Below are 19129 nucleotides of genomic sequence, written 5' to 3'. Positions count from 1 at the left end.
CTGGGGTCTATAGTTGAGCAAGAGGGCTTGCTAACAGTGTCAGTACACTTGAAGATGAATGGCAGTTATCTAATCCAAAAAAGAGAGGAAAAAACAACAATGAGAAAACTGAACAGTCATACGTGATATGTTGTAAAAATCAAAGATCTAAACGTATGCGTAAGTATAATTGGAATCCCATAATTAGAAATGAGAGAGAATGGAACAGAAAAAAATTTCAAAGAAATAATGGCTGAAAATCTCCCAAATGTAGTATAAGATGTAAATGTGCAGATGCTGGGAGCTCAGTGAACCACAAGCAGGACAAACAGAAAATACCTGCGTACATCATAATCAAACTGCCAACAACCAAAAACAAAAAGAAAATTATTAAAACAACCAGATAAAAATGACAAATCACATGTACGAAAACAGTAATATGAATTACTGGTGACTTCTCATAAAAAATAATGGAGGTCAAAAGACAGGAGAGGGCATTTTTTAAGTGCTAAAAGAAAAAAACTCTTGACAACCCAAAATTCTATATTCAGGAAAAATATCCTTCAAGAACGAAGACAAAATAAAAATATTTGCAGCAAAACAAAAGCTAAAAGAATTCATCACCAGCAAACCTACAATATAAGAAATACTAAAGGAGGGACAGCACCTGGGTAGCTCAGTCGGTTGAGTATCTGACTCCTGATTTCGGCTCAGGTCAGGATCTCAGGGCACTGAACAGATAATCTGCTTGGGATTCTCTTTCCTTGTCCCTCTGCCCCTCCCTCTCTCCCTCCACGTACTAATATTCTTTCTCAAATAAATAAATCTTTAAAAAAAAGAAAAAGAAATACTAAAGGAAGTTTACTTAGCAGAAGGCAAATGATACAAGATGGAAATTCTGATCTTCAAAACAAAAAAAGAAAACTGGAAAACAGAAAATGTTATGTGGGAAAATATAAAATTTTGTATTTTATTTATATATTATATTTATATTTATATATATTATAAATACATATTTATTTATATATATTTCCCACATATTCTCTTAATTTCTTAAAACATGCATGACTTTTAAAAACTTTGAGATGAATGAAAATGAAACCTATCAAAAGTTTTGAGATAAAGAGCTCTTGTTGCTGAACTCTGGTTGCAAATAAGTGCGGCCTGCTGGGAACAGGACTCCTATAATGCCAAATAATGTCCGGAAGGCTGTGGTCCAAGGCCATTTTTGCTGGCTATAAGCGGGGTCTCTGGAACCAGAGGGAGCACACAGCTCTTCTTAAAATCGAAGGTGTTTATGCTCGAGATGAAACAGAATTCTATCTAGGCAAGAGATGTGCTTATGTGTACAAAGCAAAGAACAACACAGTGACTCCTGGTGGCAAACCAAACAAAACCAGAGTAATCTGGGGAAAAGTAACTCATGCTCATGGAACAGTGGCATGGTTCGTGCCAAATTCCGAAGCAACCTTCCTGCTAAAGCCATTGGCCACAGAATCCGTGTGCTGCTGTACCCCTCAAGGATTTAAATTTAATGAAAAGTAAATAAAGGTGCAGATTTGTTAAAAAAAAAAAAAAAAAAAAAGTTCTGAGATATAGCCAGATCAATTCTCAGAGGAAAAAGGTTAACTGTAAATGACTATATTAAAAAGGGGAAAAGATCAAAAAGGAAAAAAAAGGAACTATTTCAAATCTATATAACCTAATCTTTCACCTTAAGACACAAAAAAGAACAGCAAATGAAACTAAACCCAAAGCAAACAGAAGGAAGGAAATATAATGATTAGAGCAAAATCAATGCAGTAAAGAAAAACAGAGAAAATCAACAAAATCAAAAAGGGGTTCCTTGAAAAGACTTTTTTTCAATGTCAAACCTTTAGCTAAATGACCAAGTAGAGAGAATAATCAAATTACTAAAATCAGAAATGAAAGAAGGACATCACTACCCACCTTACAGAAATAAAATGGATTATAAAGGAATACTAATTTAGAAAAATTCTATGCCAAGTTAGGTAATCTAGATGAAATGGACCAATTCCTAGGAAGACACTACCCAAACCAGCACAAGAAGAAGGAAAAAAAAAATCTAAAATAGATCTACAAGTAAAAAGAACAAATTCTTTCCCAGAGAAAAGCCAGGCCCAAATGGCTTCACTCGTGAATTCTACCAAACATTTTTAAAATATTACCAATTCTTCATAAACTTTTCCCCCAAAAAAACAGAAGAGAAGGGAACATATCCCAATTCAGGCTATGAGGACAGTATTACCCTGAGCCTGAAACTAAGTGAAGACATCAAAATGAAAGAAAACTACAGAAAACTACATATCCCTATGACTACAAATACAAAGATCTTCAATAAAATACTCGCAAACCAAATCCACCAAAAAAGCATTATACACTATGACAAAGTGGGATTTATCCCAGGATAGCAATATTTAACACCTAAAAATCAATTCATGTAAATACACCATATTAATAGACTACAGGACAAAAACCATACAATCTCAATAGACAAGGGAAAAGTTTCTAACAAAATCCAACACTCTTTCATGATAAAAACTCAACAAAGTAAATGTAGAAGGGAACTTCCTCACTCTGATAAGGGGCATCTATGAGAAACCCACAGCTAACATCACATTTAGTGTGAAAGTACTAAATACTTTCTCCCTCAGGTCAGGAACTGTGGGAGGATAAATGATGATTACCCAAAAATACCCAAATCGTAATCCCCAGAACCTGTGAACATGTTACTTTACAGGGCAAAAGGAAATTTGCAGATATGATTAAGGATCTTGAGATGAGCAGATTATCTGGGTAGGCCCAATATATTCATCCCAGTGCCATTTGTTGAAAAGACTATTCATTCCCCCATTGAATTGTCCTGGCACTTTAGTCAAAGACTAATTGAACATAAATGAGCGAGTTTAGTTTTGGACTCTGAATTCCATTGATCATTTATGTATCTGCTATGACCACACTGTCTTAATCATTGTAGCTTTATAGTATGTTTTGAAATCAGGAGGTGTGAGTCATCCAGTTTCGTTACTATTTTTTTTTTTTCAAGACTGTTTTGGCTGTCTGGGTCCCCTGAATCTCTAAATGAGTTTTAGGACCTGCTTGTCAATTTCTTCAAAATTCCAGACAGATTTTGATAAATCAGTTTGGAGAGTTCTGCTTTCTTAGCAATACGGTCCTCCACTTAGTTCTTTAATTTTTCTCCGTGATGTTGTATAGTTTCACTGTACAAGTCTTAGCACTTCTTTTGTTAAATTTATACCCAAACGTTTTATTGATCTTGATGTTATAAATGGAATTATGTTCATAATTTCATTATCTGTTTATTACTAGTGTGTAGAAAAAATAGTTGACCCTTGAACCAAATGTGTTCGAACTGCATGGGTCCACTTAAATGGTAGATTTTTTTCAATAAATACAGTATAGTACTGTAAATGTATTTTCTCATGATTTCCTTAGCATCTTATTTATATTATTGTAAGAGTACACTATATAAAGCAGATACAGAATATGTGTTAAATGACTCTTATGTTATCAGTAAGGCTTTCAGTCAACAGTAGGCAATTAGTTAAGTTTTTGGGAAGTCAAAAGTCACATGTGGATTTCTGACTGCATGGGGGTGGGCACTCCTACCTCCACGTTGTCTTGAGGGTCAATTGTACATTTATTTTTTTTTAATATATTTAAGATTTTATTTATTTGACAGAGAGAGAGACAGCACAAGCAGGGGGAGCAGCAGGTAGATGGAGAGGGAGTGGGGCTCAATCCCAGGACCCTGGGATCATGACCTGAGCCAAAGGCAGACACTTAATGACTGAGCCACCCAGGCGCCCCTCAATTGTACATTTATTTGATGTTGATTTTGTCCTGTGACCTTGCTGAATTAGTTGCAATAGCATTTTAGTGGATTACTTGGGATTTACAAAATCACAAATGAGATTAGAAAAGGCTCTGAAATGAATCAAAATAAAAATACAATATACCCAAATTTGTGGAATATAGCTAAAGAAGTACTGAAAGAAAAATGTATGCTTTTAAATGACAATATTTGAAAAGAAAGGTATCTACTGTCCTAAGAGTCTGCCCTAAGAAGCTAGAAAAACAACAAGAACACACAAAAAAAAACCCAGATTAGAAAGAAGGAAATAAAAATAGGAGCAGGGCCATCTGGCTGGTTCAATCAGGTAGAACATGTGACTCTTGATCTTGGGGTCCTGAGTTCAAGCCACACGTTGGGCATAGAGATTACTTTAAAAATTTTTTTTAAATAAAAATAGGAGCAAACATCAGTACAAGAAAATTAGACAACAGAGAAAATGAATAAAGGGAAAAAACTGGGTTTATTTTTTTAATATTAACAAAATTGACAAATACCTATTAGCAATATCAGAAACAGGCAATATCACTACAGACCCTACATGTGTTAAACAAATATAATGAACAACTTTATGCCAATAAATTCAACAACTTGATGACAGGGACAAATTATGTGAGAAATACAACTGTATAAAACTGACATAACACAGACTAAAATATCCTAATAACCCTAACTCTACAAAAAAAATTGAAATCCTTATCAAATGAATTCCCACAAAGAAAACTACAGGCCAAGATGGTTTCACTGGCTAATTCCCTCAAACACTTAAGGAATAACTAATGCCAGATGATTATCATAATATTATGATATGTCATGACCAAACAAGGTTTATCCCAGGAATATAAGGTTGTTTTAACATTAAACAAATAACTCATCATCATTCATACTACATCACTGCAGAAGACATTTCTTCATTACAAAAATCTAATAATGTCCTTCATTTTCTCAAATTCTTTGGTGGCTCCCCATACCTACATAAGAGAGAGAAACTTTAACATGGCTTGGAAGGATCCTTTCATAACCCTGCCCCTGCACAGCACCCACATCTCTAGCTACCAACCTCCAATATGCAACCCATAAACCTGCTACAATAGCCACGCCCTGTGCCTAAGACCTGCCACTCCCCTCCTTCCTTCCATTCACAAATTCCAAATCTCCACCTGAGCTGAGTTCCTCTGAAAGCCTTCCTGACTTGGCCAGGTTGATTTTATTACTCCTCTCTCTGCATTCCCACTGCATCGTTTGTAACCCTCAGTATAACAGATAGTACCATTATTTCTTTGTTTTTCTCTCTATTCAACTATCACTGCTACAGGACAGGGACCAGATCTCTTTACCATACGAACAGAATAAAAAAAGCTATCTGAGATACTGGTGCACTCACATCATTTCAACAGAGGCAGAAAAATCATTTGTCAAAAGTCAATATACATTTGTGAAGAAAAAAAACTCTCAGCAAATTAAGAATTAAAATAAATTTCTTCAAGCTAAGAAAGTCATCTAAGAAAAATCTACAACATATCTGGCTTCCAAGTAGCACTAACCTCAGTAACAATATTCAGCATTTATATGTGCTTATTTATCTCATTGGTCCTCACAACAGCCTTGTTTAAAAAAAAAAAAAAAGTATGGAGACATTACTGTATTGTTTCAATTGATCTGAGACCAACTCTGGGTTAGAAATATTAAGGGTTAGAAATATTCAATCATATACCTAAGTAAGAAAGCCAGTACCAGTACTAGAATCCAGTCTTTGACCTAAAGTACTTTTCCACTAGAGTATGCGGTCTCTTATCATCAGGCTCATTTCACAATAAACAATTAGTCTCTACCACAAACCATACTTTGGTATCCTTGTCAAAGACTGAGTGCTGCTGGTCCCTGGTGTGGCAATTCTTAAAGTTTTCTAGTAATGCCATTCGTTTAATTATAGCAAATAGTAAGATACTCAAGACAACGATTATATTTCATTAGTTGATAAAATAGGGCAAGTAACAGTAACATGGAATAAATAATCCTAAAACCCATATTAAAAAGAACCTCAAATCCCCCTTCCTCAGAATGGCTGTGACACAGGAAAGAGCACAACCACTGGCCTGTAGTCTTTCCCTTTATAGGTCTAAAATGCAGGAGATAAACAGGTAACTCAAGGCCTCAGTTAAATTTTATCTCCAATCCACTACCTAAGAATGCCCTAATTGAGCAACTTAACAGAGAAACCAGAGTGACATGGCCACTTCTGAGTTTCTGATTCATATGAATCTCTCATGCAGGAAAATATGAATGCTGTCTTAACACCACACCTTTCCATCTGTGATACACCCATAGCCAGCAAGTTCCACAATGAGGTTGGACTTGATTCTTCACTGCACAACATGCACTTCACTTCAAAGCACACAGGGAAATCCAATTCCCTTGAAATAATCTATGAACAGAACTACAAAAAAAAAAAAAAAAAGATTTTTCTTTAAAGTAGCTTTGCCAACCAGCTGCCTATAGGCCAGTCATTTCTGTGCATCCTCTTTCGTTTTTGCGACTCTGAGTCATCATTTATCCAGGACAAAACATTAAACAATTAAGATATCTGACCTTACTACCGTTGAAAGTCAGTGACCACAGAGGTATCTCTCACTGACATTTACAGTGACTGAAGTAAAAATAAGGACCTCTTTTCTTCAAGTGACACAGAAAACTCAAAATTCACTGGATAATACACTACACCAAGGAGAGTGCACCAGTGTCTCGGATAAATAGCTTTCTCATGACTATTTTATGGATAAGCCAATAGCGTAACTTCAAACTTCTCTTTAATAACAAGAATTCAAAAATGTTTAGACAATATCTTTAAAAATAAGAAGTCCTTTTTAAATTTCATTCTTTTCTTATTAATCACCTAAGCAAAAAAGGGAGTTAACAAGGTAATTTAGAATTCCCTCAAGTACGACATCATGTACAATGCTGAGCGAACTATAAACCAAAATTCCTAACTTCACAGTATCACCCTTGAGTCTAATTACGAGAAGAAATTTAAAATGTTCAAAGAATGATAAGCTTAACCAATCACCTTCTGACACACAGTTTTTTTTGTAAAGCTTGCCTCTAGCTGAATGATTCCAACCAACCATCTCACCATCAGCCTGGGGCTGGCACAGCTGCTGCTATCTCGAGGATAAAGTTAGGAGCTGCCACCTTAAAACAGAGAGAAGTTGCCACAAGAGGTATGACACTGAGGCACACAGACCAGAAATTAAGTAAATCAGCCAGAGACTCAGGAACACTGAAAGGTGAAAGCCCCATTCCCAGTTTCATAATCTGAGTAAAGAAACTTTTGCACCCACTATTCTACCCCCAAACCTGCCTATGGACCACATTCCCTGTGACCCAGTCCTATTCTCTGTTCCCAATGACAACACCCTTTCCTCCTGCTTCCTCAGCACTATGAAGCTCTAAGAAATTGTCCTTTGTGTCCCTAGTCTGCAGCTGAATGCTAAGGCCAATTTATTTTCCCCACTCCAACTGCTCAAACCACATCCCCAACCCATAGTCAAATTTCACATAAAATCCGTTCAAAGATACATTACAAATCTTACAGTGCATGTGAAATAGGCAGTTTCTAAATCTTCAGCAAAAAGGGAAATTCCATAGTTAAAACAAGGCAAAGAGAATGCTTAATTGCAATTACAGGTATTGTTGTATCTGAGTTTAAAAAGCATAATTGCAGGGGTGCCTGGGCGGCTCAGTCATTAAGCGACTGCCTTCGACTCAGGTCATGATCCCAGGGTCCTGGAATCGAGCCCTACATCGGGCTCCCTGCTCCACGGGAAGCCTGCTTCTCCCTCTCCCACTCCCCCTGCTTGTGTTCCCTCTCTCGCTGTGTCTCTCTGTCAAATAAATAAATAAAATTTTTGGGAAAAAAAAAAAAAGCATAACTGCAGGCCACCAGTCAGTTAAGTGTCTGACTCTCGATTTCTGCTTAGGTTATGATCTCAGGGTTGTGAGACTGGGCCCCGCAATGGGCTCCGCGCCAGGCATGAACCTGCTTACAATTCTCTCTCTCCCCCCCCAACCTAAAAATAATAATAATAAAAATAACTTAAAAACAGAAATAAAAAGTAAAAAGCATAATTTCAACAGAAAAAAATTATAAATACGTGAAATGTTGACAAGTCTTATTTTATATATATATATGTGTATGATTTTCTTGAATTGGTCCTCATATAAAAAAGGCTGTTCAACCCTTGTGCACAGTTGGTAGAAATGTAAATTGGTGCAACCACTCTGGAAAACAGTATGGAAGTTCCTTAGAACATGAAAAATAAAACTACTGGGGCACCTGGGTGGCTTAGCTGTTAAGCGTCTGCCTTTGGCTCAGGTCATGATCCCAGGGTCCTGGGATCAAACCCCACATCGGGCTCCTTGCTCAGCTGGGAGTCTGCTTCTCCCTCTCCCTCTGCTGCTCCTCCTGCTTATGTGTGTGCACTCTCTGTCAAATAAATAAATAAAATCTAAAAAAAAAAAAAAAAAAGCCTACCACATGATCAGCAATTCCACTTCTGGATATTTATCTGAAGGAAACAGAAAACTATCTTTTTTTTTTTTTTTTAAGATTTTATTTATTTATTTATTTATTTGAGAGAGATAGTGTGTGCACACAAGCAGGGGGAGCAGCAGGCAGAGGGAGAGGGAGAAAACAGGCTCCCTGAGGAGCGGGGAGCCCGATGCGGGGCTCAATCCCACGACCCCTGGGTCCTGGGGTCATGACCTGAGCCAAAGGCAGTCGCCCAACCAACTGAGCCACCAGGCACCCCCAGAATCACTATCTTGAAAAGAAATAAGCACTCCCAAGTTCACTGCAGCATTACTTACAATGGCTAATACATGGAAATGACCTATCACCAGATGACTAGATACAGAAAATGTGTTATATATACACATTTATTATTATTCAGTCATGATAAAGAGGGAAATCCTGCCATTGGAGACAACAGAGATGGACCCTGAAGGTAGTATGCTAAGTGAAATAAGCCACACAGAGAAAGACAAATATTATATTGATCTCACTTAGATGCGGAACCTAAAGAAGAAGAAAAAACCCAATTCATAAATACAGAGAAGAGACTGGTGGTTGCCAGAGGTGGCAGGTAGGGAGGATGGGCAAAATGGATGAAGGGGGACAAAAGGTACAAACTTCCAGTTTAAGATCACTAAGTCCTGGGCATATAACGTACAGCGTGGTGACTATAGATAATGACAGTGTATTGTGTATGTGAAAAGCTGCTAAGAAAGTAGATCTTGAAAGTCGTCATCATAAAAAAAAAATTTGTAACTAAGTGTGGTGATAGATGGTAAACTTATTGTGGTAATCATTTCACAATATAAACATTTATCAAATCATTATGTCACACATCTAAAACGAATACAATGTCATGTGTCAATTATATTTCAATTAAATTTTTTAAAGGGCCGTTCAACAGAGACATGATATACTTGACAATCTACTGTATCTCCTCTCCTAATCATTCCTCATCATGTCCCATAAGGAACAATCTTGCAGGAAAATCTACAATCCTTCCCATGTAGAATTATGGTAACTACTAAACAGTTCTCACATTAAGAAACCATCATTTTATGAGGAATTCTTAATCGCAGGAAACAAACTGAGTGTTGCTGGAGTGGGGGGTGGGGTGGGAGGGATGGGGTGACTGGGTGATAGACACTGGGGAGGGTATGTGCTCTGGTAAGCGCTGTGAATTGTGCAAGACTGTTGAATCTCAGATCTGTACCTCTGAAACAAATAATGCAATATATGTTAAGAAAAAAAAAAAGAAGAAGAAGAAGGTAGCGGGAGGGGAAGAATGAAGCGGGGGAAATCGGAGGGGTGGACGAACCATGAGAGACGATGGACTCTGAAAAACTGAGGGTTCTAGAGGGGAGGAAGGTGGGAGGATGGGTTAGCCTGGTGGTGGGTATTGAGGAGGGCACATTCTGCATGGAGCACTGGGTGTTATGCACAAACAATGAATCATGGAACACTTCATCTAGAACTAATGATGTAATGTATGGGGATTAACATAAGAATAAATAAATAAATATTAAAAAAAAAAAAAAACAGGAAGAAAAAAAAAAAAAAAGAAACCATCATTTTGCTTATCTTAGATGCCCAGAAAAGTGTACTATTATGGAAAATGTTGTCTGCTAAGAACATTAAGGGCAAATGTCTATATATGTGAACACAAAACAAAATCATACAAAACCCTAATTTTTTAATTTAAATTCAAGAGAACTTTTAAGTTGTCCCTAATCTTAAAATTGACCAAAGTACATTTCATCAACTTCATAAACCTAGTAAGCATTTACCTTTAATCAACTGGGAAAGTATAAGACCCTCTACCTCAGTCCTCAGTAATCTAGAGAATCCCCTGCCCTCAGTGAGTTTACTGTATGTTATCAATCTAATGGACTGTTGGATGAATGCCTAGCCCTAGCTAGGCAGTTATTATAATCGAAGCTGCGACTGCTTACCCATTTGAAAATACATCTGAGAAATAATTTTAGCTAAACTTGATGGAAAAATCTATGAAAGCTAAAACTTTTCAACAATAACAACAAAATAGAATAGAATATCAATACAAAGTTTCAAGTATTAAAGAATAAAATTAAAATCACATAAAATATTCTTATGCCATTCCCTTGAGTGTATTTTTTTTTTTTAAGATTTTATTTATTTATTTGACAGAGAGAGAATGAGAGAGAGAGCACATGAGAGGGGGGAGGGTCAGAGGGAGAAGCAGGGAGCCCGATGCGGGACTCGATCCAGGGACTCCAGGATCATGACCTGAGCCGAAAGCAGTCGCTTAACCAACTGAGCCACCCAGGCGCCCTATTTTATTACTTTTTAAAAAAGGTTTTATTTATTTATTTGACAGAGAGAGAGAGACACAGCGAGAGAGGGAACACAAGCAGGGGGAGTGGGAGAGGGAGAAGCAGACTCCCTGCTGAGCAGGGAGCCCGATGCGGGACTCGATCCAGGGACTCCAGGATCATGACCTGAGCCGAAGGCAGTCGCTTAACCAACTGAGCCACCCAGGCGCCCCTCCCTTGAGTGTATTTAAAAAACAAAATTATTCCAGGGCCAGATCCAGACTCAACAAGAAAGAGTGCCATGGATCAATTTTCCTATTTCCACCAGTGACACTGGTGGGGAGAGAGGGTGTACAAAGCAGAACACATACAACACGTTTTCTGTCCCTACTACCAGTATTTCAATAAAGCTTTAACAAAATCTGAAACAGTGAAATATTAGAATAAAGCTCCAGTTACCCATACCTAATGCCTATTAAGAAATATTTCTAAATAAATGCTGGAGGCTGAAAATCACACAGTATAATACCTATGCTCCACGGCCCTTTCACTAAGAGATCTTTAGTTACAGCAAGAAAAGCAGAGACTTCATCTGCACCCTTTATTTATGCACAAGATAAAAATCCTAGAACTTCCATAACTTGTGAATGGAAATGCTAATAATAGCTTTAACCCCTATAAATCTCACTTACTTCATCCTTGAAATGTACAGAGTCACACCACACCAGAAGATTAACACAAGGATTAAATCAGAAAGTATGTGAAGCTCCTGACACAGTGCTTTTCACTGTACCCTAAATAAATGACACTAATATCCCACTCATGCCTTTTGTCAAGAGGTCCCCTCTGCCTAGAATGCCTGTCCTTCTCCTCTCCCCTTCTGCCTGTCCAAACCACTTCCATTCTTCAGTCTTTTTCAAGTCACTCTTGATGCCTGCCTTATCTGTACCACACTTCATCAACTTTAATATCCAATTGTTCACTACCTATAACATTCATCATGCTATTTAACAAGGTATTACTCTGAATTTACCTAATATTTCATTGGCATTTAGTACCGATCTCAAGCAAAGGAGAAGCTCAAAATCTTGAGTATCTTCTCATCCCTGCACATCTACTTCAACACCTATCAGTGCTTTACAGAAACTAAAACAACATTCAGTAAATATACGAGTGAATGACCAAATAAAGGCACAGAAATTACAAGCTGTTCTGTATGGGAAAAGACTGGGTGAAAAAGGTAGCTCATGAGGTGACTCTTGAGAACCCGGAAGAGTAAATGTATGACACATGATATAAAATCTAGTTTACCTTAAAAAAAAAAAAAAAAACTAAATTAATATCCTCTGTACATTAAATACCACTGCAAACAAGTTACAAGCAAGGAAAGGCATAATGCAATCAATTCCTTACTCAAAATGACACCTCCTCTAACATTAGCCACTTCTACAAAGAATATAAACTTTGACAGATAATCTCAGCTCAAAATTAGGGAGGGTTCTTTTCTCTAATTCGTTGTATTTCTAAAGAGTCAGCCAGCAGGGGGAGTTCAAGCTCACTTAAACTAAATCACAAAAATCTAAGGCTAACAAAATTTTTAAATTCTGGAATTTCTTTTTTAATTAAACTCCTGAATATTAACCATAAAAAGTTAGTGGAGCCCATATGTTTGTAAGTCATATTTTATAATATTATTTCTATACCATATAAATACTCCATAAAACTGTCACTTGAGTTCTAAACATACATCTTTTTTACAGACAGAAAAAGAAATCAATATTAATCAAAATTCAAGTGACAGGGGCACCTGGGTGGCTCAGTCGTGAAGCGTCTGCCTTCGGCTCAGGTCATGATCCCAGGGTCCTGGGATCGAGCCCCGCATCGGGCTCCCTGCTCAGTGGGAAGCCCGCTTCTCCCTCTCCCTCTCCCCCTGCTTGTGTTCCCTCTCTCACTGTGTCTCTCTCTGTCAAATAAACAAATAAAATCTTAAAAAAAAAAAAATTCAAGTGATAATGGAGAAAAGCTGCTACTTTCTAAACTGTTACCCAAACTGAAGTAACAACGCCAGTCTTATGAGCCCAGCACCCACTCATCAATTCAGTCTTCATCTATTGTTCATCCCAAAGTCTCATCTGCTGGTTTCCAGGCTGCTGCTATCATGACCCTCCCCAGGAAGCAAACCTCATTTTTAATCTGTGACCATAAGATTTATCAGAAAATAGTTAAGGCCCTGGAAATTATGTATATTTCTGAGATACAATTTAAGAAGCAGTATTCTCTACTGATAACTAGAGATAAGCATGGCTACAAATGGTATGGAGGAAGGGGAGTGTAACAGGGGGATCAACAATAGGAAATTCTAATTGCCAAACACAGAATAGTCAGATAAAATTACTCTAACCAAAAGTGAATCATGACTGTCAGTCTTTAATAAAAGGAACTAATGGAAAGAACCAAAATGTAATGCCCCAATTTTCTCTGCTCTGCTTAAAAAGTACTTCTGCACAGTACCATATTTGATCCTTACAACAACCCTTCTGAAAAGCAGGTAACATGCCCATTTTAAAGTTAAGGGAACTGAAATGCAGAGAGGTTGTCTTATTCAAGATAACATAGCTAACAAGTGATAGGAACAAGATGTTAACTTGGGCTTTCTGGCTCCAAAGTCAAAAAGCTCTTTGCATCACAACAGGTCTTGCTGAAACAAGGACTATAACACGTGTACTGGAAATGTGGCCCACCTGCTCCCAAAGGCACAGAAATTATTTTATCAACAGGTATAAAAACAATTATATTCCAACAAGTTCGACACCCTAGAAGGACATCAAACCAAAAAGCTTCTGCAAAGAAAACCATCAACAAAATGAAAAGGCAACCTATAAATGGAAAAAAATATTTGCAAATCAAAATTGCAAATGCTAATCAAAACCACAATTAGGTATCACCTCACAACTGTTAGAATGACTATCGTCAAAAAGACAAGAGATAGGGGCGCCTGGGTGGCTCAGTCGTTAGGCGTCTGCCTTCGGCTCAGGTCATGATCCCAGGGTTCTGGGATCGAGCCCCGCATCGGGCTCCCTGCTCCACAGGAAGCCTGCTTCTGCCTCTCACACTCCCTTTACTTGTGTTCCCTCTCTCACTGTCTCTCTCTCTGTCAAATAAATAAATAAAATCTTTAAAAAAAAAAAAAGACAGATAAAAAGTTTTGGCCAGGATGTGAAGAAAATGGAACCCTTGTGCACTACTGAAGGGAATGTAAACTGGTACAGCCATTACTGACAACAATATGGTGGTTCCTCAAAAAACTAAAAACGGAAGTACCTTATGATCCAGCAATCCCATTTCTGGATATATATCCAAATGAAATGAAAACAGGATTATCAAAGAGATACATACCTGCACTCCTTCACTGAAGCATTATTCACAATAGTCAAAATACAGAAACAACCTAAATGTCTATCAGTGGGCAAAGGGATAAAGAAGATATGGCATATATGTACAATGGATTATTATTCAGCCTTGAGAAAAAGGAAATTAATTCTGTCATTTGCAACAACATGGACAGACCCCAAGGGCATTTTGTTAAGTGAAATAAGCCAGACAAAGGCAAATACTGCATGGCATCACTTAAATGTAGAATCTTAAAAACAAAGGGGCGCCTGGGTGGCTCAGTCAGTTAAGCGTCTGCCTTCAGCTCAGGTCATGATCCCAGGGTCCTGGGACTGGGCCCCGCATTGGAGTCCCTGCTCAGCGGGGAGCCTGCTTCTCCCTCTCCCACTCCCCCTGCTTATTTTCCCTCTCTCGCTGTCTCTCTGTCAAATAAATAAATAAAATCTTAAAAAATAATAATAATCTTAAAAACAAAATAAAACAAAAATTCATAGAAACAGAGAATGGTTGCCAGGCACTTGGTGGTGGGGGATATGGGGAGAGGTTGGTAAAAGGGTACATCATCTTCATGATCGTAGACCTAGGACTAGAAGTCAATGAAATATGCCCAATGCTGACCCTGGTAGCATATCTGTTCTTTTTTAGCTCTTCCAGTCCAAAGAAATGACCGTGCAATCACTGGCAAACTCAAAAATTATTATTGTAGTCAAGCACTGTAAATACAAAAGAGCCAATTATGCATTAATAGCTCTTCAAGGAATAAATACATTGGTCTTCAAAGCACTACACAAAGGACTGTTCTAAAACAACAGCTTAACCTTTTTTTACTTTTTCTTTACCTGGTTTAATTAACAAAGAGGTTTCATACCCAGCAAATATTAAATATACAGTGTCTGAAAAATTGGACAGCAATACGTAACATTAACAATAAATATAAATACATAACAGGATGTGTTCTATAATCAATGCCCCACCTTTTAGTCATCTGGGTGGGAATGGAGGCTTTTGTTATATATTTGCAAATTAAAATTTTTTAAGAAAAAACTACCCTCCTCTTTCATGAGCTGGAAGGACAGATTTCAAAGTGGTTAACACTCCACAATCTGTTCAAATGGAGGTTTGTTTTGTTTCCAGTCTTATCCAAACCTTTGTGCACTTCAAATCTAACTCTTCCCCACACCTTGGCACTCCTATGAGAAGCCCTCAGGATCTACAACTTACCACCCTTCCCCCAGGAAAAGTGCCCCAAGAGGCTCTTCCAGCTTAAAGTTGCCTGTGTCTATCAGCAAAGATGACCCTACAATTCTAGTTGTGCCAGACTAAATCAGGAATTGGTGTTCCAGCCTAAGGCAGCCATGAACTAAACGGACACCTAGGGTCAAACCTGGCCTGACAGGGGTAAATGCACATGGAAGAGTGACAAATCTATCCAAACAGACCCTCCCATATACACTAGGGCACAAAGGTGGCAGGTCACCAGAGTTTAGGCAGTACTCCAAGGGATTCTAAGCTCTCCATGAGGATTACTTCATATCCTCTAGCCTGGAAATTACTAGGATCCTGAATGAATGCACACTTAACAAGCAAACAATACCCTGTACTACTGCCTGTCTCTCTTACTAAAGCCCCATGCCTGAAGGTGTATCTCCTCTGCAGGAAGCTAAAAAAAAGTCTATCTAACACAACCAAACTACTTCTCTAGACACACCAACACATTTACTCATCACACACAGGGACCTGGTCAATGGACAGCCGTGCCTTCACACAAACCACATCAACACTACACTCCACTCCTCTGGTAGCAGGAGCAGGTAAAGTGGAGGACAGACCCTTCGCATTACCTAAAATTCTCCCTCATCACAATAACCTATAATAGTCCTGAGCTGTTTGACGACTCATCTCCTTCAAGAAGATTCTCCAACTGATCCAAATGACATTACTCAGTGACCCCTCAATATATTTAGTTTGTTCTATAAATCACACATCATTTCAATGAACTTTTGAGATTCAGTCCAACCTATAGTGACACAGAATTCACATCATGCTAAATATTATTTGAAATTGCTGGGCTATAATTTTTTTTAAAGACCTTTATTCCCAAATGGTTTGAATATTTATTTACACTATTTCCACAGTGTTTTCTTTACATTCACTTGTAAAAAGTATCTGTCTCCCCAATAGAAGAACTAGAGTTTTTATCATGACTATTCTTTTACAGGTTTCCACAAAACCCAGCAGTGTTTTACCCTTAACAAGTGAACAGTTTTAGGGGCACCTGGGTGGCTCAGATGGTTAAGCGTCTGCCTTTGGCTCAGGTCATGATCCCAGGGTCCTGGGATGGAGCCCCGCATCAGGCTCCCTGCTCAGCGGGAAGCCTGCTTCTCCCTCTCCTTCTACTGCTTCCCCAGCTTGTGCTCTCTCGCTCTGTCAAATAAATAAATAAAATCTTAAAAAAAAAAAAAAAGTGAAGTTTTGTTAATAAACAATATTTATCCTAATCAGATTATTTTGAAGGACATTTAAAAATGGACTATTTTTATTAGTCCATTATTCTGGATTTTCTAATACAGTTGTCCGAACATGTAAAAAGGACAGTTATAACCATGGATTGCATTTTAGGTACAGTATTCACCATATTAATTAATAGTAAATATATCCTCACAAAATTATTACATATACACAAATTTAAAATATGTATATTTCATTACTGGCAAAGTACAAAGCCATTACGCGGTGAACATAATGCAAGACTATCAAAAGAACAAAATCAGATTGTGCCCTAAGGAATTCAGAAATGACAACCTAAGTACAAACAGTATGCATGTGGGGGTGAAGGATGTCCCTGACAGGGAGATAAGGGAAAGTGAAAGCAAGTGGCGTTTGCTTCACTGAACAGGTGGAGTTTTGAGTGTGATCCGAAGCAGAAAGAAAAAACTAAATGTGTTGAATATTGAAAGAAGCAGGTATCTGGCATAGCTCGAAATGGACTATCAGGTGCACAGAAAACAGAGTAACATGGATCCATGCAAGGGAGCCAAAAGAGGGAAAAAAAAAAAAAAAGGAAAAGAAAGGGAACAAATACCAAGGTTTACACAGGAAAGGACTAGGTCTAAAAGAGGAAGAAAGGAAAAGACAGAGCGTTACGGATCATCCTGTGTGCAATTTCAAGAGTTCAGAAGAGTATAATGCAGTATTATGCCTGAATATGAACAATGTCATTATTTTACAAAGTTTCTATCCAGAAAGAAGTCTTCCTAGTTATTCCTCAAAGAGTGAGGCAGCAATAACTACAAAATACATTCACTGTGTATATTCATATTACATAAAGTTTTACATATGCTGTCTCATTTCGAAATGCAACCCATATTTTACATTAAGTCACTGCAGCCACCCAAGAGTGAAAGAAAAGGTGTTGCCTTTCATTTGACTGACAAAATCTCCTCTCTTCAAATTTGAACCCTCGAAACAGGTGTATCCCTAGTAAGAGAATATGTAATTGAGAGAGTTCTGGATCAAACATACCTGGTACAACCCTGACTGTCTGATCTTGGGCAAATAACTTAAATCGGAGACTGTTTCCTCATCTATAAAATAAATGTTACTAAAAACTATCTCATGGAGCTGTTAAGGCTGAAAGGAGACAATGGCAATACCATTTGAATGGGGCCTAGCAAACACAAAAAGTTCACTAAATGTTTTAATCACTATTAATGTTTCTCTAAACTTGAAAATCCATTATCATAACCTAGGGACCTCCATTACCTCCTCCAAGAACCTCCAAAAAGTAGAGGGAAGTTTTATAAAAATGTCCTATATGCCCTCCACTACATTCTGAAATTAAATCAATAATATGCTTCTTACCTGAATTCATGCCTTCCTAAAGAAGGCATATTCAGGAAAATGTTTTATCTGTCTTCACTCTGCCTGGTGGACTTACAGTGGGGCTAACCCACTAAAAAATAGGGCAAAGGCCTTATTTTATGTGTTTGAGTTTTCTGTCCTGACCAAACATTACTTTTGTAATCAGAAAATGCAATAGATGTTATAAGATTAGTCTTTCCCCTCAATAATTTATTTTGGCAGTCAGGAATTCTTATGCAATCTACTTATTTTTTCAAGTGCCTAATAAAATAGTTTAGATTCTTAAAGGTTTCAGTATTTTCTTCTACTTCTTATAGCTACTACACTGCTCACGAGCTAAGACTCAGAAACAAAACAAATTTACTAAACCATATTATATAAGCATATTTTATACACCAGCAGTTCCCTTTTAGAGTACAATCTGTTTATAATTAAATTGTTTGGAACTCAGGCCTCATTTTCCCTTAATGTTGTAAGTATGGTTAAAGTTCCTACATTAACCCAAAAAGATTATTTAGTCATACTATTACTGAATTCTAGTCATAAGAGTTTTTGAACTAGGTTCTAAAATCCAGGGTCAAGCCATGCAACAGCAAAATTTAGAAGTTTAAAAAGTCCAGCTCCTTTTTTGAAGCTCAGGTATAGCCCTTGGCAAAATTTTTAAACAGGCGGCTTGTCTTTTTTTTTTTTTTTTTTTTTTTGGTGCAAAAAGGTGGTTTTACTAAAGCACAGGGACAGGACCCATGGGCAGAAAGAGCTACTGTCTTGATGTCGTTTGAATGCCCTCTAGTTTGTGCCCAATGGCTCTCATGTTGTCCCCTGTGTCTACCTATTATGGAACCCCATCCAAGCCTGGTCTCCCATGAAACAATCTTACCCAGTCCTCTTTTCCCACCCATCCCACCAGTGTAACTGATTGCATTTAAGTATTAAATGCAGAATCAATGAATGAACCAACTCATACTGAACCCCTTAATTCTAACCTGGAACATTTCTGGTCATACAAATGAAAGTGAATATAAGTCATATAAATAAAGCGAAATCTGCAGGCCATGTCAAAATAGTTATTACTGACCCATCACAATCAGCTTCTCACAACTCTTTTCTAAGCCCACCAGGTTTCGAAAAGCACCAAAACCATCA

General features: G+C 37.7%; 1 protein-coding gene and 1 pseudogene across 3 annotated transcripts in view; one reads left to right on the top strand and one right to left on the bottom strand.

The window, feature by feature from the left end:
- ZFAND3 (zinc finger AN1-type containing 3) overlaps positions 1–19129 on the bottom strand; it is a 338087-nt gene that overhangs the window by 278290 nt on the left and 40668 nt on the right. The window contains exon 1 of one of the 3 annotated variants that reach the window (XM_064597565.1): positions 16401–16506. The exons of the other annotated variants lie outside the window; for them this stretch is intronic. Coding sequence (XP_064453635.1) covers positions 16401–16476 — 76 coding nt within the window. The 5' untranslated portion in view covers positions 16477–16506. Of the gene's footprint in view, positions 1–16400; positions 16507–19129 lie in introns of those variants that run through there. 3 annotated transcript variants of the gene reach the window in all.
- On the top strand, positions 1159–1555 carry LOC123836941 (large ribosomal subunit protein eL33-like; annotated as a pseudogene).

The sequence above is a fragment of the Mirounga angustirostris genome, unplaced genomic scaffold, assembly GCF_029215605.1.
Source record: "Mirounga angustirostris isolate CCGP_5_RB_7025 unplaced genomic scaffold, mMirAng1.0.hap1 SCAF_8, whole genome shotgun sequence".
Taxonomy (NCBI): domain Eukaryota; kingdom Metazoa; phylum Chordata; class Mammalia; order Carnivora; family Phocidae; genus Mirounga; species Mirounga angustirostris.
The sequence above is the reverse complement of the archived record's forward strand: the minus strand, read 5'-3'. Positions and strand labels throughout refer to the sequence as shown.